Source organism: Stigmatopora argus, chromosome 3 (genome assembly GCF_051989625.1).
Source record: "Stigmatopora argus isolate UIUO_Sarg chromosome 3, RoL_Sarg_1.0, whole genome shotgun sequence".
Classification (NCBI taxonomy): Eukaryota; Metazoa; Chordata; class Actinopteri; order Syngnathiformes; family Syngnathidae; genus Stigmatopora; species Stigmatopora argus.
Window position 1 is genome coordinate 17,752,739 of NC_135389.1, and position 27,086 is coordinate 17,779,824.

General features: G+C 42.0%; 1 protein-coding gene across 4 annotated transcripts in view; it reads right to left on the reverse strand.

Annotated features, from left to right (window-relative positions):
- Positions 1-493: 493 nt before the first annotated feature.
- mob2a (MOB kinase activator 2a) overlaps positions 494-27,086 on the reverse strand; it is a 28,778-nt gene continuing 2,185 nt past the window's right edge. Inside the window, exons 1-5 of one of the 4 annotated variants that reach the window (XM_077597396.1) lie at positions 18,686-19,284; positions 4,497-4,657; positions 3,676-3,769; positions 2,471-2,595; positions 494-1,886 (exon numbers count right to left, since the gene is read on the reverse strand). In XM_077597396.1, the coding sequence (XP_077453522.1) occupies positions 1,588-1,886; positions 2,471-2,595; positions 3,676-3,769; positions 4,497-4,657; positions 18,686-18,723 (717 nt within the window). In that variant the 5' untranslated portion in view covers positions 18,724-19,284 and the 3' untranslated portion in view covers positions 494-1,587. Of the gene's footprint in view, positions 1,887-2,470; positions 2,596-3,675; positions 3,770-4,496; positions 4,658-7,744; positions 7,953-15,836; positions 16,012-18,685; positions 19,285-27,086 lie in introns of those variants that run through there. The other 3 variants (XM_077597395.1, XM_077597394.1, XM_077597397.1) reach the window with 3 other exon arrangements.

Sequence of the window (27,086 nt, forward strand, 5' to 3'; positions counted from 1 at the left end):
TGTCCAAATATGTTCCAAGACGCTATAGATATATGTGAAATATGGAATATGTCGGGGAACAAAAAAAATACCTTTGTGGTGGTGAGCAGGTGCCATAGGTAAATGGACGAGGATGAGGGTTATGCTTGGAAGAGGAATTTGGCGTGTTCGTCAGGGTCTTCCTCTTTCTTCTAAAAGTGGCTTTTTTCTGTATTATATTTACAAACTTTACGTAAGTGGTTCGTGATTCTGCTAGGTATAGGTAGCTGATACACCTTAGCAAAGCTATGCACCAAATTTCAAGACCGTTTTCGGTCCAGTGTAGGTAAACGACCTGCTCGGGGAGCAAAATGTGCACGCGCCTTCTGATGACGTTTCATTGTGCCAAAGTGACCGTATATGTGACGCAATCACAAAGTGGCCCGGTAATTTCGACCCACTCTATGTATAAAATAATTTTTAATGTGGAAATCAATGAGTTAATAACAAATGAGAAAATCCAGGACACGATGCCTCATAATGATAATTTTCTTTTATTAGATTATAATCAGCAGAGCTTGAAATATTAAATCGCTTTTAACTTATTAATAATTAAAATACATAAAAACAAGAGCCAGAACTGAAGAACCCTGCAAAAAAGAAATCCAAAATAAATTAAAAATACAACCTGCGTCCAAGCGCGCCATCTCCTGGCTTCTATTAAGAATGACAACTACTCTTCGTTCCAAACTTAATTTTCCTTTTGTGGTTTTATAAAAGCCAAATTTAAAAAAAAAAAGGAAGGAGAGGGGGGAAAACATGGAGGAGCGCGGAATTTACAATCTTCCCTCTCTGCTTCCCCCTACCGGTGAGGAGCCCCCATGACGTCAACATGTTTGGCAAACTAGAGGACAAAAAGGGGGGGCGGGAAGCCTTTCTGGCAGCAGTAACATATTCTTAGGTCCTGAGTATGGGGGCGGGGATTAATAACTCCACGGCTGCCGTTGACGGTGGAAGGCGCCCGACCCGTTTAGACGTCTATCGCCGTCAACGTCAGTGAAACGACATCATCCGCACCCAAGCAAACAAAACAAAAAAACAAACAAAAAAAAGCAAATAACTCTCCAAGTGAAATGAAAGCAAACAAAACACAGCCTTAAAGTTGTATTTGTGTGTATGTATGTGTGTGTGTGTGTGTGTCTTGATTTAACCCCTTTGTGCTTGAATTTACAATTAACAGCGACTTCAGAATGGACATGTAGAAATGCTAAATACCAAGAACAAAAGGAGAAAATGACATTAAAAATAATTCAAATTGTTTTTCGGGAAAATTCTCAATTGACCTATATTTCTCAGTTGAATTTTCTACCATGTCCTCCTGCAAAGCTTTGTCCTTATTTGTTCAAGGTAAATTCAGGCATCAGGAGGTTAAAAGGACACAAGACGCGAGGGACGTTGTTCCGTTTTTGGACGCCAATTCCTGCTGGCGTTCCCAAACCCTCCCCCACCCCGCTTTCCGACCCAACCTCCCGGCCAGGCGGCGAGTCCCCAGAGTGTGGTCGTCCGGTCCGGACGCGTCGTCTTTCCTTGCGTTCGTCCGTTGGCCGTCTGGTCCCGGACATCCGGCGCTCATCTCTCCGTCAGGTGGTTTTGTGAGGAGGTGGGCGAGGAGGGGGCGGGCGGCGGCGGCGGAAGGGGGGCACACAGGATTTCCGAAAGGTCGTCCATAATACAGGTCTCCTTGGGGTCCACCAGGTTGAATTCCCTTACGAAAACAATGAAATGTGCGTAGAGAGTGTTCAGGTGGCCCTGCAGCTCCAGCGCCACCGTCTCCTTAAAGTGCGCCCAGTAGAGGTGAGCCAGCACGTGGAACAGGTACCGGCAGATCTTCTTCACCAGCGTGTCGAAGGAGTTGGGGAACTCTTTGCCTGAGCGCCCCAAAGGAAGAAAAAAAAGAGAAAAAAATATGCCACGTGAGCTTGAAAAGCTTTAAAACGAGACGCTTTTGGATGCAGAACACCACGTCTCAAAGTGGCGGCCCGGGGGCCAAATCTGGCCCACCGCATCATTTTGTGTGGCCCGGGAAAGTAAATCATGAGTGCCGACTTTCTGTTTTAGGATCAAATTAAAATGAAGAGTATAGATGTATATTAAATTTCCAGATTTTCCCCCTTTTAAATAAATAATTGTAATATTTTAATCAATTTTTTCTGTGTTTTTAGTTCAAAAATCATTTTGTAAAATCTAAAATATATATAAAAAGCTAAAATAAACATTGTTTTAAATCTATAAAAAACCTGAATATTCGGGGCTTTTAATCCAGTTCTTTTAATCCATTTATAAAAAAAATCTAAATATTATATCTAAAATGGTCCGTCCCACGTGAAATCAAGTTGACGTTAAAGCGGCCCGCGAACCAACCCGAGTCTGACACCCGTGCAGTAAACACTCCCCGCGGTCGTTCCACTTATAGAACGGTGGAGTAAATCTTAATTGAATGGAGGATACTTGCCATATTTGGTGGGAAAGACTTCCTCATCCGTGACCAGTTTCTGACAAAGACTCATTACAAAGTCGACGTATTGGGGCGCAGTGCACTTTGTCTTCTTGCCCTTCTCGTCCTGCCAGTAGTATATTCTGCCCAACACAAAAAGGGGAAATAAAACCACGTGACCACATGAATCATCGAAAAGTTTTCTCAAGATTGTTTGAGCAAGGAGCAGCGGAAAAAAATAACCGGTTGAAAAACAACAGGTAGCAGGAGGGCGACCTTTAGGCACCTCCGATGACTTCATTTGGGAAAAACCAAATGATGTCACATTAGTGCGTATGCTATATGCATTGCTAAAATTCTATAACACAAAAAAAATAGCATGTATTACCTCAAATGATACTTGTCATCTTTTGCCATCAAATAATAATGAATAAAAGTATTTCTAATAATACTTCATCATAGCTCCCTGATATGGTCGCCGGTAATTTCTTTTTTTTTTTTACGTACTACGTGACACGCAACAGGAAAAAATCCAAAACTCAAATGAAGAAAAGTGCATGTCTACTTTGGAAAGACAAAGAGGGAAAAGCGTGTGAATGCTTGACGACGGACGGCGGCCGCCAAGAAGACGGAGATTTCAAGTCAGGACAGGCTCATTTTTCACACTAAATGAATAAAAGGCGGACCGCGCCTCAACGTTTGTCACGGCGGGTGTCGCGCGTGACTCATCCGGTTTTTCCAGCGTGCTAACAATACGAAGGACTCCTCCTTCAAACGGCCAAATGAAGGTCGACAGGGACGACGAGTTACGAACCCGTGGAACAAAGCGGCGTGCGGATATGAACCGCCGTTAAACGGCAATTTGCACAAGTTTCGCCTTTCTTGGCAACAATGGGAGCCTCTTTTTTCCCCCTGTGTAGCACGCGCACTTTATTGTTTTATTGCTTTATGGTGGCCATCAAGACGGACGTTCTGGCTTTGTGAATGCTCATCCTTCAGCCAGTCCAATTGTATATGAGTGACGAGATATAAACTGGTTGTTTATTTTTGGGGAGTAGGAAAATTCATGTCATTTGTGTTTGATTAAGATGACAGCGACTACTTGCTGTATGCGGATGACGTCTTTGAGTTGATTTTTTCCCCCCTGAAAGGTCGACGACGCGTGACCTTCTAAATTGGCACAGCGCAGTCTAAAAGCGGCGGTTCGCTGGTTCGTTACTCACGTGTTGCACGCCGTCATAGCTTGACAGCTGTCGCCAGTGCAGAACTCGGAGATGGTGCTGTACTGCAAGTTGATGAGATTGAAGAAAGTAGTCGCTGCAGGAAGAAAAAAAATGAAAGGAAAATTAACGACACGGAAGAAGCGCGGCGCTGCGACGGCGAGGAATTCCTCTTTGACGATGACGAGCTGACCTGTTAGTTACTGTATTTTCTCGCATATTAGCTAACTCGGCGTATAGAAATAGTTGAATTTTACAATTTCTCTCATATAAGGTGTTTTTCCTTGAATTTCATTCATAGATGTCAAAATAAATTTTGTTAAGCGTTTTAACTGTTTATCCTCTCTATTTTTAAATAAATGACCGTATTGGCCGCATTGTTGTGCGCTATGGCGTTTCGTCTTTCTCACTTTCTAGTTTTGTGACTGTCAAGTCTAGTTTGTGCGCGTATAAGCCGTACCCTCGATTCAGTCATCATTTTTTTTAGCTACAAATACGGCGGATATGCGGTAGTTAGTTAAGCATCCAAACACGTGCTCCAACTTATTTGACTTGCTACACCTTTCCAGCTAGCTAGCCGCAAGTCAAACTTCAATAAAATTCTCTCCGGCGACGTGTTTTAACTTGCTACTTTGACGGCAGAACGCCAACATGTTGTCACACGAGTGAACGAATTCCCGAGAATGACGCCGTCCGGTAAAGCGAGATATCGGGTAGGAAATATGCTCCCGTGGCGTTCTATGGACGGCGAAAATGGGTTATATCCCTGGCGTTTGATAAAGAGCAAACATGAGCTTCATTATTCCTTGGACGTCCAGACTCACTGTTGCTGGCCAGCCATTCGTGGAGGTCGATCTCTCTGGGCAGCACCACCAGCTCCTTCAGGTCAAAATCCACCACTCGGATCTTGGTGAACTCGGGCTCCAGGTACTGTTTCTTCTCTTCCGCCGGAGGCTTCTTGCCGTTCGGTTTGGTCTTTGACTTCCTGTCAAAAACAATGGCTGATGAGAAAGACTGCAGACACAAAACCATCAACTCACATTTTGGACTTTAGTTAACAGTCACATTTCATTTGAAATTTCCTTCAGACTGTTCTTGCAAAATTCCTGCTTTGGCTGCTCAATTCTGACGTTAAACTTTGGGATTGTGAGAATCAATTCTGAGAATAAAGTCAGAAATTGGACAAAACATCCTGAGATTTTGGACTTCTGAGAATGAAATGCGAATTTGGACTTTAACCTCAGAAACTTTTTTTTGCCCCTGCGAGTGGCCCTAATGCTCTTCCTATAAATGATAAACTTTCGCAGGTAACAAGTGTGGGGGGAAAAAAAACAGCCGTGGATAGAACTTCCAGTTCAAATGGATTGGACGTTTATCACTGTCAATGGCAGCGTAACACGATGAAGGCCCAACGTGAAGGACAAACAAAACAAAGAGTGCGACTCCTTGATTCCCGCCGACCTCAAACCCAAAGTGGGCATCCGTCCTTCCGCCGTTCACTCGCAACTTTTAGCGAGTGGACGCGACATGACACTTCCTGCCTAGAACATAGCGGATCACTGCCATCTAAGGTCAAACGGTGAAAAAGAGGGAGCTGCTTTCCAAGAAATGCCAAAAGTATGGCTCGTCGCCTCAACTGTTTACACCGTCAATCCAGATATTTCATGGCAAAGCTATTGATCTTCTTGTATTTCTTTGTTTTGTATAAACGAAATGATATTTTGATCTACTTTGGAACGTATTGTCGGATATTCTGTGATTTTTTTTCGAATTGAAAATGATGTATCAAATGGAGTCTCAATTTAAAATTGGAAATGTTATTTTAGTGTGAAGAGCACATTTTTACTGTTAATGTGCATTTGAAGACGCGCCTTTTCCTCGAGAAAGTGGCAAGGCCGCCCAGTGAGCCATTTCCTGCCTCTTATTTCATCATTTTCCAGCCAAACGTCTCCTCCCCGTCCGTCCGTCCGTCCGCCCGCCCGCCCGCCCGCCCGCCCGTCTAGCCGGCATCTGTGTGGTGAGGGGACGTGAATTTCTGGAGCTCTGGCTTTTAGGATAAATAAAAGCTGCCAGAATTCCCACCCTCTGCCACCGCCATCCGTCTTTGCCATAAAAGGCCGCTTTTGCTCTCACAACATCACGTCAATACTCCCCCAAATTTCGGATACTACATCATTAAAATAAAATGTTTCTTTATCCTGATGGATGTCCAAAATCAAAATTCATTCTTAATGGATTGCGAAATGGGCTGTTGCAGCATATAGTCAGAAATATGGAGGAATAGTTAAAAAATATATGCCTGCTAATTGGTTGACGGCGACGAATCAGCATTGTGGATTTCAAACAAAGCTTGGAAAACTGACAAATCATAGTATCTTTGCCACGATTGGCTCGCCAACTAAAGGCGACCAATCCACATGAAGCTACAATGTGACGGACAGGTTCGCAGAAGAGCAAAAACATTTTTGTCTTTAAAAAAAAAAACTTTCCCGTATTTGTCACGATCTTCCGATTTCCGAAAAAATTGCCCTTTTTACAACAACTCTCATCGGAACGCCGCGAGGCGATTAAACGCAATCAACAAATCAGGCGGACTTGCTTGCACAAGATAGCCGGACCGAACGCTTAATCTCAGAAGTGCAAGGCGGACGTGCTAACCACTGACGCGCCGTACCACCAGATGGGATATCCTTTCCTTTCAAAGTATTATCCAATTGGGTGTCTCTCCGCACCATAAAGCCAGACAGCGCTGCATCATTGAACATCTGTTTTTGGTTCTAAAAAGGCGTGGAAACTTCCATGTATTGCTTCTTCCATTTTCACAGTCAAAAGGTCAGGAGCTATGCGGCTTTTGCTCTGATGCGTAACTCATTGTCTCCCATTCAAGGCAATAGACATCCAACCATTTCAAGTGAGAGGGCTGAGTGGGTTGGTATTGGTCCCCTGTCCCTTAACTCTGCTCATTTATTAACTGGAAGTTAGCTAGAAATGCACCAAAATTAACAGGGTCTCAAAATCAACAGTAAGTGACAAATATAAAAGAAAAGTCACCCCAAAATGACCCAAAAGAAACTGGAAGTGACAGAAATGTCGCAAAATCAAGAGGAATTAAACCTAAATCAACAGGAAGTGACTAAGGATTGCTCCAAACTAAACAGGAAGTGACCCAAGGGTGTTTACCAACCAGGTGGTGAGGCATTTCAATTAAAAATAGTGTATATTAACATTTTATTTCATTCACACTAATGTCATGTAGACTAATTTGAAAAATATTAAAAATACAATAATAATTCATCAGCGGGGGGTGGGGTTTTGTCACATAATTATGCAATCATATATGTTTAAGTGCCCACCAAGTAGTCACTTGCCTTATAAAGTAGTAACAAGTCAAGCATGTTCATTCCGATTGCACTACGACTTTTTAAGTAGGCTAAATCCACACGTTTTGAGTGGGTGATTGACACTTGGAATTTGTTTGATTTGTGTGACTTGACATTCAAATACATTAGCATGCCGATCCAGGTCACGCATCTTAGACTGTGATATCATTCATGAATACATCGATTATTACAGATAATATGTAAGTCAAGAGAAGGAGAAAAAAATCGCACTCCAACTGTGTTTACTAAGGTTTAGGTGCCTTCAGGATTTGTTCCCACGGAGCAAGTTTTTCGCATGACCAACTTTTGCAGCAATTTCAAGTTAATGGGTGACTGTTTCATTCACTTGTTTCCACAGAAGCAATTATTTAGCAAGAAATCATCGGAACAAAAACATTAGCGACATTTGGGAACATAACAAGATGAGCAGGCAGTGAGACGTTTGCTGTCGGGAGAAAAATGAGCAAGTTGAACATGACTCGTCCCGAACATGCATCTGCTCGATGAGCAACGCATATTATTATATTATATTATATATAGTATTTACACACGCCGATGTTATAAATGGCGTAATATGCAGGGACAACAACATTTGGCATTATTTTACGCAAATTCGACGACGGAGGAAAAAGATTGCGGAGCGGTGCATCGAACGCACGCGACATGAAAGAGGCAACGTTTTTTTTTTTTACCTGAGAACTTTGCCGACCGCTTGAAGTACCATTTTGCAACTTAGCCCGTTTTTGGAGTTTCTCTGGGTGTGCATGTCCGTCTTATCCCCAGAAAAAGAGCAATAATCGCCGACCATAGCTCATATCGCAAGACTAGGGCTTGGAAAGCTAAAAGACGAGTCTGGAGTTGACTGACACTCACTGAAGGCAACCCTGGGAACTCTTCACGTTCGAGGGAAAAGGCCACCTCCTCGTACGACCTTAGTCCAATCAGAGGAGAGGAAAGTACTCAGTGGGCGGGCGGACGCGGAGAGTAGCCTGCCCATGTGCTCGTTGCTCAACTTTAGCATGGAGCTGTTCTAACCATAAATATCACATTTAAGGCTAACTGTATAAAGAGGGAGGCGGTGGCATACCTATCTGACGGCCATCTTGCTTCGGGGGGCTTTTATGGCGGCCTCCATTGTAGCGGACGCATAACGAGTGATTTACTATACTAAAATACTCTTGTCACAGAATTATTGGTGGATTTACCAAAATAAAAGTGGCTATGATTAAGGCTGGATAAAAAAGTTATAGTTTTTGGTTAAATACCCACTTTCACAATTAATATGAACACTGCTGTTCTGTATCTTACACCATGATTGTTTTGTCCTTGTATCAATTTAACCTTATAACAAAATGTGTCTGTGGCTACATGTGTTTTGATTGCACAAGGCGACTCTTAATTCAACTTATTTAAAGAGCTTAGCTCCTAAAATAACATAGGAAGGACATAAGTAACATTGAAAAGCACTCTTCATTCCCAAATGTGTTGCTATTGGGGTCAGTTTGAAGTCAATTCCAGTGACGTTGAACTCACTGTTTAAACCGATTGGATGCTTATTGCTGTCAATGGAAGCCCGGATCAACTGAATACCAAATCTCTTTCATATCCAATTCAGTAAAGTAGCATCTGAGGTAACAGTGCGACTTTAAAAGAAATTTTACTTCAAATAATTCCAATTTTGAACCAAATGCTCTCCTCTTCTCTCTCGCCGCAGTATCCAGTAGTCCACAGCTATTGTTTTTGTGGTGGCCTAACACTAAAGTTAAGGTGGATAGCCACAAGTGGCAGGGGGAAAAAAAAAAAGCAAAGCCGCAGACGCCTTAATCTTTCGTGCCAAATGTGCGCCTGCACGTCCGCTTGAGACAAAGATAAAAGATGTGTAGTTGAGCATAATTACTGTGGGACCTTTTGCGGCGCCGCTTGTTTGTATTTAAGAGCCCCCGTGGAAAAATCTAACCGGTGGGTTTGGTGGGTGGGTAGGAGGAGGCTAATGCAGGGTGCCGACTTTTCCCTTGCTGCTAAATATAGCGCCCCGCACTCCCCCACAAGGAAAACAAAAGGGAGGGTGCTGCATGTTTAACTCGTTGGCCAGGCTAGACGTCCAATCCATTTCAAGCGGGATGTTGAACAATCAATCAACATTAAAATTGCCTTGTTTATATTTTGATTCTATTCTTTTATTGACCTTTACTTCACAAAATAGCGTATATTTTTTCCCTATTTTTTAACATAAGTCATCACTTTTAGATTAAAAAAAACTTTTAATCATTTATTTTATTTAACATGTCTAGATTTATCTCTACCATGAACTATATTGACATCAAGATCAAATAATATACAACTTTTTGAACTTTGTAACTTTCAGATGAAAGTTTGAAATATTCTCCTATTTTATATCACGACATACATTGTATTTTGAAACTTTATTCATCTTAATGTTTCTTAACTAAATAGCATTTGTCTGCATAGATATATTTTTTCTCCATCATTCAAAATTAACATCATAATCAAATAACATACATATATTTATATATAGAGTTTGAAATGTGCTCATTAATATAACTATGACATTGTGGGTGTGTAAACTTTAAAATGTGCTTATTTAGCCCTAAAATTAGAAGTTTAGCGTGTCAACTTTGTTATTCTTGAAGATGAGGTCATGCATGGCCACACCTGGACAGGTTTTATTGGCCGTGGGCTAAAGAGGGAGGGGCCATGAATGGCGCTATACAAGTACATAATCGAGGCAGTGACGTGCACGGAAACTAACGGCCGCATTCCTTTGTCGGCCTTTTTTTCTTTCGCACAAGCTACCTTTCTTTCCGAGCGGAGCTGAAGCACCGCGCCACGCCAACTTGGCCCAGTGGACCGACCACATGTTATTTACTACTGTGACGTATAAAGTGCAAACTGAAAACAAAAGTCTACTTTGAGAATTGGCTGGAAGAAAATCGTGTCATTTGTGAGTGGAAAAAAATACTGCATTAAAGGAAAACCGGGAGTTACCGTTAGCGTCACGCGCGTGCTAGGTGCTACGTCTGGCGCGCTTTTAGCAATAGCGTCCCAGAGATGACGTTTGTGAAAAGTTTAGCTAGTTGCAGATTAATTCCTACTTATCGAAGTTACACTCTAGCTACCAATACGTAAAAAAAGTTGACACCCAAACACGGATGGCTTGAAAGATAATCTAAAAAAAAATAGGAATAAATGTCACATTCTATTTGAAGGAAAAAAAATCTTTAATTTAATCGGTTTACTTTAATGCAATATGCATACAATTTTAAGATTTCAATGATAAAGAGGGGCATTTATAAATAACTCTGACTTAGTTTATATATTTAATTAAATGAATGGGGTCATGGATGAAGGTCAATGCCGTTTTGAATTTATGGGCTGCCATTATGAGTGGTAGACGTCCAATCCAAGTCTTCCCCGAAAAAGAAAAACACATCTTATGCAATTTCTAATCCAAAAGAAAACAAACCAAAAAAAACATTTCCTTGATTGATATTGGCAGCAGTTAAAAAGGCAGAGCGGAAAACAATGCGAGTAATTCAAATCATTAGCGCATTGACGTCAAAGCGGCCGTGGTTCAGAGGCGTGTACTGAAACGAATCCGCCGTCTCGGAATGTTAACAACCCTACGCAAAGGTTTTGCCTGTCGGGTGACAAAGACTGCCAAAAGCGTGACAAAAATAAAATTAAAGATAGAATAGAAAGCTCTGCATAAGGACAAAAACGTTTTCGAATAAACGCCAGGGCTGATTTCAACGACCGTAGCGGTTTAATCTCGGGCCGGTTCGGCAAGTCGGCCTGCGATGTTTTTCTAGCCAAATCGCAACTATGGCCCGGGGAAATGCAAATAAGGTTGCCAAAATGTATGGGCTCATTGCCAGCAATTGTTCTCTGATTCATTCATATTTCAGCTTTTAATTAGAATAATAAATCATCATTATGTACTTTTTAATTTAACAAAAAAATATATAAACACTTAATACGTCTTTATTTATGTTTAAATCATTTAATCATATTTTTTAATATCATTAATGTATCTTTTTCAATTCTGAAAAAAATCTGAAAATATAACAAAATCTATTTATTTATTTAAAAAAAAAGAGAAAAAATAATTCTACATTTAATAAATTAACTAATAGACAATTCCTTTTTTTTATTTTTAAATCGCGCCCATTCTTATTCTTTTCGTAAATGAACTTGATAGCCACCATTTTTCCCTGTAATTTTCCAACTGACTGGGCTCAAAGCTTTTTTTTTTTGGACCGCATTCCTTTTGGGGAAGGGCTGGCGTGCTGAAACATGCCACGTCCAAACAAAAGACTAGACGTTGACGGCGTAGCGCCAACACTGATATGGTGTAGATATGCTTCGTCTCGTGTGATGGGTAAAAAACAAAAAACAAAACAGAATCTCTCAACACCAGGGAGTTCCTTTATTCGCTGCCATCTCTCCCACATCAAATGAATTGGACCTCAAGCACCACCAATGAGTAAATAGCGGATGCGTCAACATTGATCAAATAAATTTGGGTTGAAAAATAAGATTGTCGCTTAATCAACAAGAAAATGCAATGACTCGAACGCGTACGTGGCCCCTACCAAGATGGCCGCCCTGAAGCTATTTTGCTAGGGGCGACAGTTGGTCTTTTGCCATCCATTTCAAAAGGTACCAAAAGTTAAGTAGGTAAACTAAATTCAAATTTTCTCTCGTATTTAGCCAGTGTTTGTTTGTGTAAAAGGAAGGCTAATCTTGAGCCGGGCAAGGACAGGGAAAACTCCAAAGTAAAGGAAATTTACAACAACAAAAAACCCCGGCATCTATCTTGGTTTCCCAGCTGCCGATAAACGTCACAAGGTAAAAATGTTACCTTGAGGTTTGCGAAGTTAGGAAGCACCTCATTCTCACGCTGACAACTGATATGAGAAACGCTGCCACCTGCTGGTGTAAAACGGGAGTGACCACATTTACCTAAATCAAGTCTAATTTCTAATCAATTCTTTCTATATACATTGATGATTTTTTGCATTATATTTTTCCTATTTTTGTTTGACAAAGCTTATTTCACCCGTGTTAACAAAAAATGTAAAGTATAGTACAGTATATTTATTTATTTGTTGTCTTTCACTCCCATTGACAGCTATTGACCTCATACCCATTTAAATTGTAAAGACTGGCATGAAGGAATCCTGTTTAACTGCCACAGATGGCAAAGTACGTCCAATCCAGCTTGACTGGGAGGGCTGACAGGGATCAAATAGTCCAAGTTCAAATTATTTGGACACTTATCACCATCAAAAGTAGACTACGTGGCGTTTTGCTCTCGCAGTTTGGGAGGCGGCATCGAGTCGAAAAATTGCGCATTCAAACGAGTTCAAGTTGCAAAGGCGCTCAAGTTTGTCACGGAATACAGGAGCCAGTCAGGAAGTGAAAAAAGGAGGTGCCGGCGTTTGGGGAAAATGTTTGGGGTAGCGCCCATGTTTGCGCAGGAAGTCAACATCGTGTGTGCTTTCACCAGCAACAAGTCTCTTTTCATGACGCTGGTAGGAAAAGCAGAGCGCCTGGCTCGGAAATGGGACAAAATGACGTGGGCACGTCCAAATGCTGGCAATTGTGCGGCGATGCGCCTCATTAACTCCCCGATTGCGAGCAATTAGGCAAACGCGAAGGAATGTTAATGCTCCTCATTTCTTACTGGCCAAGCCATGTCACGCCCAAGTCCTCAGAGAAAGTCACGAAACGGACACAATGCCCATTCCTTATTAGTTTTTTTTCATTTGCAATTATTTCGATCAAAAGCTCAATATTTACCTATTTGTCAATTTTGACATCAATTTAAGATTTTTTTTTACGCCGGTATTTTTCTGACTATAAGTCGCACTAGTCCAAAAATGCTAAATGATAGGGAATAATACATATCAGTGGTGTGTTATTTTATGTGTCGCAAGCTGTACCTGCAGTAGAGGTTTTATAGTCATAAAATAGTTTTTGAGGGTTGGATTGATTCGCTGAAGGCGTCGCTAGGAAATTCACGGACCACCACTGATACATATATAGGTAGTACTGGAGTCTAAATCGCATTTAATTTGATGTAATTCAAAACATAGAATTAGATATGTCATATAAAATGTTGATATTGTAGGAATAATAAAACAAAGTTGATGTCTGGCTCGCCACCTGCCATTTTAAAGTTATATTTTATAGGTCTAAAAGATGCATTTAAAGACGAGCATTCTGAAACTTTCAGACAGAATAACATTCTGAAAATAACATCAGAATTCCCTTTAACTTTAATCTCAGAATTCCGACTTGAAAGTCACAATCCCCTCCCTAAATCTTTAAGGGCAGTACCGTTGCCTTTCCTCAAGCGTGGGGCGTCGTGGGACTAGTCTACTTTTTTGGGCAGCCGTTTAATCGCTGACCCCGCCTTGGCCGACCGCCAGCGACCGGCGCCCGAGTGTTACGTAAGTGTCCTCGTCCGCGCACCGCAGCGGAAGCGGGAGGAGGACAGGACACGCCGTCCCTCCGTCCGTCCATGCTCACCTTCCCCAAACGCGGCGCTTGAGAAATTTCACTAAGGTCGAGTGCATTGCGGTACTGCCGAATGCGGAAAACTTTGCGATGGCGAGAAACACAATTAGTGGATTAGGAAGTGTCCACCTGATCTGTAAAATGGGGGGGGGGGATTGGGTTGCCTGTAATAAACTGAAAAGTAGACGTCAAAATAAATTTTGTTAAGCGTTTTATCTGTTTATCTTTTCTGTATCTTGAAATAAATGACCGTATCGGCGGCATTGTCTTGTGTTATCTTTGTCGAGTCTAATATGTGTGCGTATAAGCCCTACCCTCGATTCAGTCAAAGTTTTTTTCTGCGACAAATACGGTGTATATGCGAGAAAATACGGTAACTCCTTCACGTTTCAGTAAACATAGATCCGCTCTAAACGGATCGCACATCTACGACCGAAGAGTCACCGGCTATGGCGTGGCTTTGCTTGGCTGGCCGGATAATTCCCCTGACCTAAACCCCATAGAAAACATAAGCAAATGACAGACACAAAATCCACCCTGTATTTACCAACGTTGTTAGTAAGCCGAACTCAACTTCCCCAACTAAAACGAGTTAACATTCATTTGAGTTTTTGTGTGGTGGACGACGGAAGGCAAACAATGGCGTCGCCTCGACGCTTTTGGATTGGCCAACAAATGCTAAAAGTAGACTGACTGCATTGGGTCTTATTGGTTGCACCCTCACTAGGTAAGGGTAAACAACCCCAGCCTGTGCCAAACTTCTTCCATCAAAGACACATTCATCATTCAGTCAAGTGTAAATAAAGTTACGTTACGGACGGCAAGTCAAAGTACGATTCAAAAGAGCAAAAAAGTGTTGACAAAAAAAGAAAACGGAGAAGCCACCAACAAAAAAGGAAATTTTAAGTCAAAGAGAAGAACGTTTAAAAAAAAAATCCTAATTGTTTTTAAGTGTTAAGTGTTAGAATAAAAAGACAAATATTCAACCTAGTTTTACAGTTTTTAGACAGAAATTGCCAATGTAAATGTGATCGGCTTTTTTTCTTTTTACTTTTTATTAGGTCTGCGTCTAAAACCAATTGCAAGCTAATATTTGAGTAAATTTTAAATAGCAATGACGACAGGCATGTGAAAGACTAGATTTAGATATTCCAAGTTGCATTTTTCTCCACACGCTTCTTTTTGTGTGACTGGCCCCCAACTTATAACCACAAAGATGGCTACTCAAACAACAAACATGACAGTGAGCCTCCGCTATGCGACCGTATTAAAAAACAAAGCCAACCTTGATAGCAAATAGCATCACCAGAATAGCGAATGGAACAATTAGCCTACGTGTTGAAAAACGAGCTCACATATCGGCCGGCAAAAAAATATATATATATCGGCTACCATCCGCATACAGTCCGCATAATGGAAAGCTTGTTATATGATTATTAACCTTTTTAAGAAGGATCGTCACCACGACAGTGAACCTGCCTTATTATATATTGGTTGGGAAAAAGTCCACATATCAGTGGGTTGACTTTAATTCCTTTTCTTTTGAATTGAAAAAGTTTGAATTTTCTTTTTGAAAGGTGAGCAATGACATCAGTGGAGAGAAAATTTGTGATTCTTTTATTTATTGTTTTTATTACAGAAAACTTTAAAACAATACTTACTAATACGACTTTGTTTCAAATTTTTAAAAATAGAACATTTAAAATATATTTAAAAGTGAAAAGAATGAATATTTTATGTTTATTTATTGTCTTGTGTTTACACAGTATAGGTAAACAATTTGTGAATATTTTTACCAATTACATTTTTAAATGTAAATTTTTTGGATGGTAAAGCTAAAAAATGTTTAATTTGAAAAACACAACACTAACTTGTTTAATTACCAAAATGACACCGAGTCATTAGAAAAAATGTTATTCAATTATTTTTCATGAATAAAATCAAGATATTTTTTCACTTATAAAAAAAAACTAGCTGCACTGACTTTTTAAATCATGAAAATGACTAAAAAAATTACAATCATAAATTTAAAGCCAACTTAAAAACCGGACACTCAGTTATAGTTAATTAAAAACCATTTGAACAGGACATTAAAAAAACATTAATGACTAAAGTATGTTTTAACTTAATACAACATAATAATAATAACTTAATGACGTCTGTCAGCCAATGAAGAAAACGGCCATTATTTTGGCGGATGAGAGCGTTCCGGCGGCCGACGTGCAAACGTTCCTAACGTACCTATAGAAGAAGCAGTCGCAGCACACCAAAACCCCCATGCGGACGCCGTCCAAACGGTTGGGCCAAAAAGGGATGGCGACTCTCGCTCCATTCGCAAAAAAGTGCTACATTTTCATCAGGACGTCCGCCGTCTGCGACCGCCTGCTTCTCTTTAACACTCGCTCGATCGCTCTCCCACGCCAGTAACACCCCCCAACCCAGCTCTCGCTCCCTCTCTCTCTCTGTCGGTAAACAGTGAGGGGGGGCTGGCAGTCCGTTCATTCACTGCCCCCCGACCCCCATGGGACGTCCGCTGGGGATGAGTTAAGAGTGACGCAGCGGACGGACGGACGATGCGACGAGCCCCCGGGAAGCTGGCCAATGGCTGCCGAGTACAAGTGAGGTGAAGGACACCTTTTTTTTGTTTGTTTACTTGCGAGGAAATAGAAAAACCATACGTCAAAAATAGATTCCTTTGACAGTGGATTACTTGTTTGGGATTATTTGTCGACACACCGGTTTTTCCATCAATCGTGTTTTGGGCTATGATGCTGAATTGAAAGGTTCAAATTCAAAGAATAACATTGACTGGTCCTTTTTTCGGAGATTTTGTACATGTCCTTTTATTGTCAATGATCATGTTAAAGAGTTGAATAAATTGAATAAATAACTTTTTAAATTATTTAATAGGAAAATCATTTTTTTGTGATATGCTTAAAATATTTTTTCATTTTTCTTCAATTGAATATAAAAATAAATGGTTTTCTTTTGATAAAAGAACAATAATGCTATATTTTTTCTAATATTTTTTCAAAAGGGGATATTTACAGCTCTTTTTCCTTTACAAAAAAAGAAATATAATAAAAGTAAAAAGAACATTCACTGGCGATGATAAAGCATTTTTGTACAAGAACACGAGATTCTTTTCTATCAAGAGACTGACAAAGAAGGATTCGGGCCATTTTGGGGTTCAAACATTTCTCGTCTATCGATGATTGTAAACGGATTTGGACCCACAGCGCGAAATGGTCCCATTTGGAGGAAAGCACACGCCGGCTACTTTTCCTTTGGCGGGTGAAGAAAACCGCAGCGGCTTTGGCATCCAATGATGACATCATCACTCTTTCTCGGAGGCTGCGGCTCGCGTTTGCCGAGTCATGACATCCTCCCCCTCGCTAGGGGCGCCAACCTCTGGCTCCCTGATGCCGTAACCATCCATAATCTCACCGCACGACAATTATCGGGGTTGGGGAAACCATGCAACTAAATAAACACAGGGAAAAAGCCAGCTGCCATCCCACCCATTCCAATTGGACGTCTAGCAATGTGGATGGTAGCCAATGAGTTCATTCTGGCTCACTTTTCTGATTATTGTGAGGCATTTATGGGTCGCTTTCTGTTCATTTTAGAAGGATAAACGAAAGAATAAACATCGATGAAAACGAAATTGGACGTCTACCGCTGTCTATGAGCTAACATGGACATTATCGTAGGTCTTTATTTGCTAGCACCCAGGGTGACTGAATCGTGGATGAAAATCTCGTTTGTGTGATCAGCGAGCGTGATTGGAATTGGAAAGGAAGACGGCAGGATGTGGCCTTTGTGTGAACGCAATGCCAAGCGGAAGGCCGGGTGCCCAAAAACAAGGCTAAAGAGGAAGAAGGAGGGCCGGCCTTACTTACAAGCAACTGTCGCTTTCAAAAACAAACAACTCACGTGTCAATGCAATTCAAAGAAACGCAAGGCAAAAAAAGCCCAATTACACACATTTTGGACTAAATACTGAACACGTTTTAAACCCTTCATGATAAAACACCCAAAATTAAGTAAGTAAATTCATTATTTATTATCTCGGTGCTTTGTGATTATTTTTTCTGCTGTCTTGTTCATTTAGACCAAGGGTGTCAGACTCGGGTTGGTTCGCGGGCCTTGTTAACATCAACTCGATTTCATGATATAATACTTAGATTTTTTAAATAAATGGATTAAAAGAACTGGATTAAAATCCCTGAATATTCAGTTTTTTATAGATCTAAAACAATGTTTATTTTAGGTTTTTTTAATATATGTTTAGATTTTACAAAATGATTTTTGAACTAAAAACACAGAAAAATTGATTAAAAAATTACAATTATTGATTTAAAAGGGGGGGGAAATCAGGAAATTTAATATACATCTATACTCTTCATTTTAATTTGATCCTAAAACAGAAAGTCGGCACTCATGATTTACTTTCCCGGGCCACACAAAATGATGCGGTGGGCCAGATTTGGCCCCCGGGCCGCCACTTTGACACAGGTGATTTAGACTCTGCCCCTCCCAGTCGAATGAATTGGACGTCTCTCACCGTCATTAGCGGTCAGTATTTTTGCGTTTTCATTTCAACATCGTATTTGGATACAATATTTCGGTAACGATAACTACGCTTTTGGCGGCTCGATATCAATTTTAGCATTGTGACAAGAGTAGTACCAATTCACATCTGAAATACCAAGCCAATAATAATACGAATACACATTATAAATATATTTAAGAGTAAATAACCTATGCTTTCCATATAAAGCGATATTTGTACTCACTCCAAAAATAAGGAGCGATTAACTCCCTATCAAAAAAAACATTGGATAACAACCCTATAGAAAATAATCGGCGATAATCGTGGGGGCATGAGTCTATTTGTTTTGATGGACGCAAATGTGGAAAAAAAGAGACCCCCACGCACTGACTTAAGAACAAGAACAACAGGTTTCTTCCCCACTAAAAAGCTAGGATGGGGTGGGGGTGTCAGAGCACAAGTACGCGGCGTTATGATGACAACAAAGGAAAAAAACTCGGCGATTTCCGAGCACATGCGCGCATCGCTCGCTTACCGATTCAACGTGTACGATCCGTTCCTTTTAAAGCGCATGGTGGACGACAATAATCGGATGAGCAACTCCAGAGTGGCGCTTCCGGAGCTCCGCGACACCTCGGCGAATGTCTCGGGCTTTTCTTCGCTCCCTCACCGGCGCCAGTCAACCGGCCAACCCCGCCCGCGCGTTGTTTCCGCGGGGCAGGCGATCCGAAATTGCCGGCAAAAAAAAAAAAAAAAAAAAAAGAGTTGCCACCCCCGAAACGAGCAGTTTTCTCCGCAGTCACACGGTAGTGTCGAACATCTCAGCCCAACTCCGCTAGGAGCGTGACGTCACCGCGTTGTTTTGAAGACAAAAAAGGGGGGTGGGCGGTGGGATCGTTTTTCCTTCCTGTCCCGACAACGGCCATTCGGTGAACAATCCGAAAATCGTGCCCAACATAGCCAAGCCAAGAATAGGGAGGAGATAATGCCGCTTAACTACACCGGCGGATGAACACGCATGTGCTAAGTAGGTGGGAGAAGTGGAGAAAGAATTGTGATTGAAGGGCTTCTAAGATGCCCCAAAACACAACTACAACTAATTTTAACTCTTTGGCTGCTGATGACTTCAAAAGGAAGTGGCCCCAAATTGCCTTAATATCAATAGCAAGTGAGCGGAAACCAACAAAAGCATCCCAGAATGAAGCCAAAGTGACCTCAAATCAACCCGTATATGCCCCCAAAATAAAAATGGGTCACTTCCTTTTTTATTTTGGGGGTATAAACAGGTCAATTCCTGTTGATTTTAACTAATTTCGGGATAACCCCATGTCAACAAGAAGTGACCCGCAAATGCTCTCAAAATCAACAGGAAGTGACCCGTGTTTATTCAATTCAATTCAATTCAATTTATTTGGCAAGAAAAAAAGCACTAGGCTAAGGGCCATGTAACAAGACACAAGAAATGTGCAACAAACGCGGTGTAGTCACTGGTTCACGGCCAAAAAGTCATCCAGAGCCCGCTTGAACTGGGCGACCGTCGGCTTCTCGACCACACCCTGCGGAAGCCGGTTCCAAGGACCGGCGATGCGCACTGAAAAAGCCGCCTTCCGCCGATTCAACCGGAACCCGCGAGGGTACAGCTTCCACGGATGACCCCTCAGACCACGATCAGGTGCGGGCGTGAAGAAGAGGTCGCGGGGCACGCTGTAGATGCCGTGGAGGATGTTGTAGGCCAGTATTAGGTCCCCTCGCAGACGCCTAGCCTCAAGGGTCGGCAGGTTGAGTCGCTGGCATCTTTCCTCGTAGGACAATAGCCTGAGGCCGCGGACCATCCTCGTTGCAAGCCTCTGGACCCGCTCCAGATGCTGGATGTCCTTGGCGAGGTACGGTGATGCGGCTTGGATCCCATACTCGAGAATGGGCCTCACCAGGGAAACATACAACGGAAGGAAGATGTCTGCTGTGATGACGGCAAAGGACCGGAACATTAGGAACAGAACTCCGCGAGCTTTGTTGGCTGCTTGGATGCATTGGGCCGTTGGTTTGAACGTGTCGTCGACAATGATGCCCAGATCTTTGCACCGTTGAGTTCGTTCCAGTTCCAGGCGTCCCGGTTCAAAGTCAAGAGGTGAATCAGGAGGAGCCCCAATAGCCAGATGACTGCATTTCGTGATATTGAGCCGCAGGTCCCACAGGTTCGACCAACTCCACACATGATGGAGGCACCTACGCAGGTCCTCGTAGTCGCTCCGGGGAGCAACGAGCTTCACATCATCGGCGAAGAGGAGAACCCGCTGGGAGATGTGCTCTGGCAGGTCGTTTACAAACACCACGAACAGCAGTGGTCCAAGAACGGAGCCTTGGGGGACACCGCTGGGGGCGTTGTGAGTCTCTGAAAGTATGCCATTGACTTGTACTTGAAAGGTGCGGCCAGCCAAAAACGCATCAATCCACCTCACGACCGCTGGGTGAATCGCATACGCTTCCAACTTGCGGAGTAGCAAGCGATGGTTGACCGAGTCAAACGCCTTGGCGAAGTCCAGGAAGACCAGGTCGGCAATTTGTCGATCGTCCATTAATTGAGTGACCCATTCCTCCATCATTGGACCCCTTTCAGTCAAAACAGATTGGACATCCATGGCCGTCACTGAAAACCCATCATTTCCTATCGAGGCATTCAGTTCACTTCCTGCTGATTTTTCTGTTGCTTTTTGGGCATTTCTGGGCTACTTCCTGTTAGTACTTTGTGTCGGTTCAAGGTCAAGTGACCCAGCTAATTCCCCAAATGAATAAAATGCCTGAAAATGAACAGAGAGGGAGCAACCCATGTTCATAATGGATGGGTCCATTTGGTTTTAACACCGTCAAAAATTCAATGAGTTCATTTTGGGACATTTCCTGTTGATTGTGGCAGATTTTCGGTCACTTCCTGGTCATTTTGTAGATTATGGAACAGGATGTGACCCATCAAAGTCCTCAGATGAATAGAAAGTGACACAAAATCAACAGTAAGTGACCTGTTACTTTCTAAAATTGAACAAGGAGCAATTTTTAAATGCTACCAAAATCAGCAAGACTGCTCTGGTTTTAGTGACATCGACGGTTCGAGACGTTAGATCCCTTTCGACTGAGTGGACGAAAGGCTTTGGGAGTCTGGCGCCATCAGTGGCGCTCAATGAGTCTAAAAAGGGGGCAGGAGGGGGGTTTAAGAAAAACAAAATGCAGTATTTTGGTCTCTGCTTCCAAGAATCCCTTTTCCAAGAACACACTGTGCTCCCAGAAACATGAGCACGTTTCCTTATATTGACAGAAAACACACGTTGTGTGCGTCACATTCAACGCTGCCAAAAAATACATAAAGCTCCAACATATGTTGCTCCCGCAATCCGACGTAGACAAGTGCCAAGTCACAAATGGACGCACTGTACTATGAATATACATTCACTATGAAAGGCTCTACTGTATAGTTACTTGTAAAAAAAGGGCATAAGATGTACTCAAGTAAGAGTTGAGGTACCGTATTTTCTCATATAGAAGACGCATTTGTAACAAAAAAAAAGGCTGAATCAAGGGAAATGCTTATGCGCACAAGATTTATAGCGTTGCTATACTCTTTCACCAGTAGATTTCGGCAAATTAACATTTACTATTTGTAGTTATTTTCTGTTTTGCAGTAAGAAAACATCCATTACTAGATGAATTACTAACTTCCTTACGATATTGACCCTAATAATGTGCTTTTGACTCTTACAGTATCTCAGAAATACCACATGCGATGATTTTTTCTAAGATTTTCCCTTCAAAGTAACACATTTGTTCTCCTTATTAAAACCATGAATATGGTCAAATATGTTAAAAAAAACTATTATTTGTCAGCATTTATAAATGTTGGGTTTACGTCTCCAATTCCGTGAGATTGAGAACTACATGTGAGCTGGATTATTTAGAGATCAGATTGCCTGACCTTTATGGCTAGAGAATTGGAAAGGATTGGAGTGCCTCTAGCGTTTGAACAGAACAAATGCACAATGGACAACAAAAACAAGCACTCATTCTGTGGATGTAGTAGGGTAAACCAGAGGTATCGATCTGAAAAGTTGTAACTGGATACAACGTTCGATTACAAAACCATCAAAACTCGTTGATCACTTGTTTATGTTGCCAAAAAAACGTCAATGGAAATTTGTTGTCATGGGGTTAAAATCACTTCTTGTTGATTTCTGGTGATTTCATGGTTGTTACATAGAGGTCAGTTTCTTCTTTTTGGGCAATCTGAGAAAGTTGTCATAATATTATAATAATGACCACCAATGAAATAAGTTTATCATAACAGTGAAATTTGTTTTTTTATTGATATAGTATTGAAAATAATATTCATTTCATTTGATTATGGATCATGAGATTTTTAGTAATAATTTTACAATCGCGCCCGGTCAATATTTCCGCTACGGTCATGTGATCCACAACCGGAAATAACCAACGATGCCCACCGGGAGAGAATGGTTACGCAAGACCGCGTTGGCATTGCATGCTCGCTGGATCGTTTCATACTAGGATCGAGTACTCCACCAATTCTTTGCTTGCTGAGGCAATGACACAGAACAAATTATGGAAGAAGTACATTTAATTGCAGTTGTTGCCAGGGAAGAATCTGTAACATTTATAGAAAACCTGGGTTATGTCACCCTCTGGTGGTCCAAACATGTATTTCATCGTGTTTCTGCTAACTGGCCATATGGATTTGCAGAACTAAAATAGCTGATTAGCTCATGTCCCCGTATTATTTAAGGATTCTCAATTTTTTTCTGAAAGTAGCCCTCGAGATAAAAGTTCGGACACGGTGCTCCAAATGTAAAACATTTGAAAAGTTGCCAGAACAACTGTAAAAGGATGTTGCATATCCAGTATGGTGACAGATGCATTCGGGTGTCAAAAACAACAGACGGAAAAAAAAAAAAAAAAAATCTATCACTTTCTATTTATTCTGGGCCACCGGCTGCCAGTGACAACACTAGACAGAGTAAATGCGGTAAAAAAAAAAGAATGAACAAATATTGCACCGCCAATGAATTGAAAAGGAAGGCGCGTTCACTGCCGGATGGGAGTCGAGTTCCAACCTTTCCAAATGGGCTCCACACAGAAAGCAAGTATTTGACCCTCATGAAGCCTTAAGGAAGCCTGCGTAAACATAGATAAGTGGGACGGACGGGACCCCAGCGTAGAAGTACACCAGGAGAGCCATCGCCTACCCCCAAATCCTCATGGGGTGTCCTTTTTAGAGGACGCGCCACGGCGGCCAGCCCATTTATTGCGGTCTGCGAGCTGGCTATATCGGGCCGAGTGAGATGGAGGAGATTAGCTTACGTAAAAGAGAGGAGGAGGACTTCTCGGAAGGGAGCCCGATGGCTCATCTTGACCTTCCTCCTCTGATATGTCGGGCTTCCGCTCCAATCCCTTTGGACCGGGAGAGGGTGGCTGCCAACCCTCCCGCTACAAATGGGTTAGACCAGCCCGTGGGCTTGTTCTGACCAACAGGCAACCTTCTAGCTCTAGTGTGCCGCCTCCCGGTCACAATGGCAACCAAGGAAGTGACCCAAAAAATACAACATTAATAGGAAGTAGCTCGGATATGGCCAAAATCAACAAGGGAGCAACTCGGGAACAGGAAGTAACCGCAAAATGTCTAAAAATTTCAAAAAGAAAAAGATTGACCCGCAAGTACCGTATTTTCACGACTATAAGGTGCACATAAGTCTTAAATTTTCTCCAAAATAGACAGGGCGCCTTATAATCCAGTGCGCTTTATATATGGACCAATACTAAAATTGTTATCACGGTAAAATAAAATAAATCAGTCGATAGGGTACACCATCATCTACAGCTCTCACAACTACGGCAAGCAGCCCCCGACTCCACTATTTTCCCTGTAGAAAAAGTACTGCTCAGTGACTACTGGGATCCATTGGGACACCAATGGATTGTGGCCTGGACATTGACATCAACACAGCTTTCTTTACAAAGCATGGAAGGCAGCGTTGGAATAGTTACGCTAGCTACTAGCTAGCTACTATTTGCGAATGGATTGTGGCCGCCTGGACGAACGTATAAAACTCAGCGTTTTCGATGACTCATTTGGACATTTGTTCAATTCGGACACAGAAAATGAGGACTTTGGATTTGTGGGTGATGATGACGTGAGTACATAGTAAAATGGCTAAATAAAGTACAACCGAACTCAGTTTTGCTTCCGTTGCCCTTTTAAAAACGTGTTTTGAGCGTGTGGGTGTAGCGTGTATGTTTAAACTGGTGTATGTTTTGCCATGCCTGGCTGCGTCTATAAAAACGGTGCGTCCTTTGTGTGTGTAAAATACAGAAATAGCACTCGTTACTGACACTGCGGCTAAAAATACAATGCGCCGTATGTCGTGAAAATACGGTACCCTAAAATGACAACCAAACCGTCAATTGCACCCAACGAGCTAACAAGGTGACCCAAAAACTCCCCAAAGCCAACAAGAAATAATATTTTTCTAATATCAACAGGAAGTACCCAATCAAAAGGAAATCCACAAGAAATTCATAGAAAATGATTTAAAAATGACAGGAAGTGACCCAGGAATGTCCCGAAACCATCAAGTCATGACTGCCCTGACAGCGCTAGGTATCCAATCCATTTTGCCAACCCTCACCGTTAAATGAATTGGACAGCCATCACTGTGCAGCCTGAAGAATGGAGATAAACGCGTGATGCAACACAGATCTGTAATCCAATTACAGGTCAGTACACCAAGGACAAATCCAGGGCTGGGTGAGCTTGGGCCGGGCGAGTTTAGGCCAGCGTAGAGCGGCTAACTAGCGAGCCACTGGAAAGATTGATCCAAAATGGGACCCGGTGCAGTAAAATCACTCACTGCCCCATTTTCCTGCCAGTTCAAAGGGATAAGACCTCTACCACCGTCAACGCCATTGAAACACGTCAATGGTGGCGGATGGGGTTTTGCACCCCCTACTGCGAGCAAACCTTAGCAAAGTCTTTCCACGTCCTCGTCTATCTCCATATCTCAACTATCATTCGCCCATCACCCCCATGCGCTCTCTCCCAACCTAAATTTGCCATTTCCAGCTTTCTGTCCATCCGCAATTCTGCTTTTCCGCTTAAACTAGCCGTTAAGTCACACAATCCAATTGCATTAGCTTTACTGGAGGACCTCGACTTAACACGATGATGTGAAAAGCATGACCGAGGAGGCATGGGAAAAGCGGGCAAACGAGGGAATGAGACACGTTATTAGGCAAAGTGTCGCTCCATGAAAATATCTTATTCAAAGACGAAACTTTTAACCGCCATGTTATTTATCTTTTCATTTCACACAATACAACTGTTGACTTATTGGGTTTCACTGCATTCAAATCTTCTTAAGTAACTCTAACTTTATCCCACTAAAACAAAATCCACTAACCGGCAGCCATTTTGGGACAAAAAGCTATTCTGGTTTTAATACATGAAAATAGTCACTTAACTGGTGGCCATGTTGGGACAGAGGACTTCTCTGGCTTTACACCAATAAAATCCTCTTAACTAACAGGTAGCCATGTTGGTACAGGATATTTCTCTGGTTTTACACCAGGCGGATAAGTGGTACAGAAAATGAATGACCTCAGGTTTTCCTCTGCTAAAAATGATCTTAAGTAGCCGGCAGCCATTTTGGGACAGGTGATTTTACTAAGACTCTGGACTAATTACTCTGGTTCGACGGTTGGAACGGCTTTAATGCTTTTCATAAATCAATATGGATTGCCGTCGACCGTGATAGACATCCAATCGCCGCCAGCCTTCCCGGTCAAGATGGTCGTCTCGCCCCATCGAGGGCATCCGACGAGCTAACCGTGGAAGCCTTGATCCGAGCTCTCCTCTTTCCGTCCTGCCGCTGTTTGCCGCGAGTCCAAATCAGGGGAATTAAACATCTGTCATTTGAGCGAGCGGCAAAAGACGCATTCAGCTCAGCTCTTCTTCTCGACATCCCTTCTGCGTGCGGGAGGCGAAGAACCAATGGGCCGCTTCCGCTGGGAATGAACGTCTGTCTAGCAAACGAGCTGTGGCAAGTGCAAAAATAACAAGGGCTATTTTAGGGCGCTCCCTCCCGGCTACCCTGCCGTCCGAAACAAAGATCTGTCAAGGGTGCTGAGCTTCAACGCGGGCTGCCTTGATCCGGCCTCCCGCCGCCATCATGTCGTTAGCGGCTAAATTTCATTTTGCTCGCCGGCCAGCTTCTCGCTTTCTCTTAAAGCGTTCCGACGCGTACCTGCTGAGGTTTCCGTCGCTGAGGAGAATCATCATGTAGATAAAATTAGTTTTGACCCTCCTTTAACTTGGGCTGCCATTGACGGCAAGAGACGTCCAACGCAGGGGACGGAAGCGATGGTTGTTATGCTAACTACGAGATAATAAACATTGTGTTTTATTAAACGTATGCTTAAATATAAAAGGACAAACTTCACATCGCTCTATTTTTTTACTACAAAAACATTCTCGTTCGTGTAACATAAAAAAGATATAACCAAGTAGCTGACTAAATGCAAACATAATCTGGGAATAATCTACGATAAATCTATTTTGGGATTTAAAAAAATGGAAGAAAAGTCATTTTTGATTTCTATAACATGGACCGTAAATACGATGTTTCTTGTAATATAAAAAAAGTAAAATCAAATAGTTGACTCAATGCAACAAAAAAAAAAATCACAGAAAGCAAGTGAAAAAAGTTATTTTTTGATTTCTGTAAAATTACCATTAAATATTCTCATTTTTGTAATATAAATGGTATTACTTGTAAGTAACCCTACTAGAATATACGAATTATAAGTATAGTACATGATTTATACATGAACCAATTTGCTGAGTAATGGCAACAACAACAACAACATCAGTGGAAAAA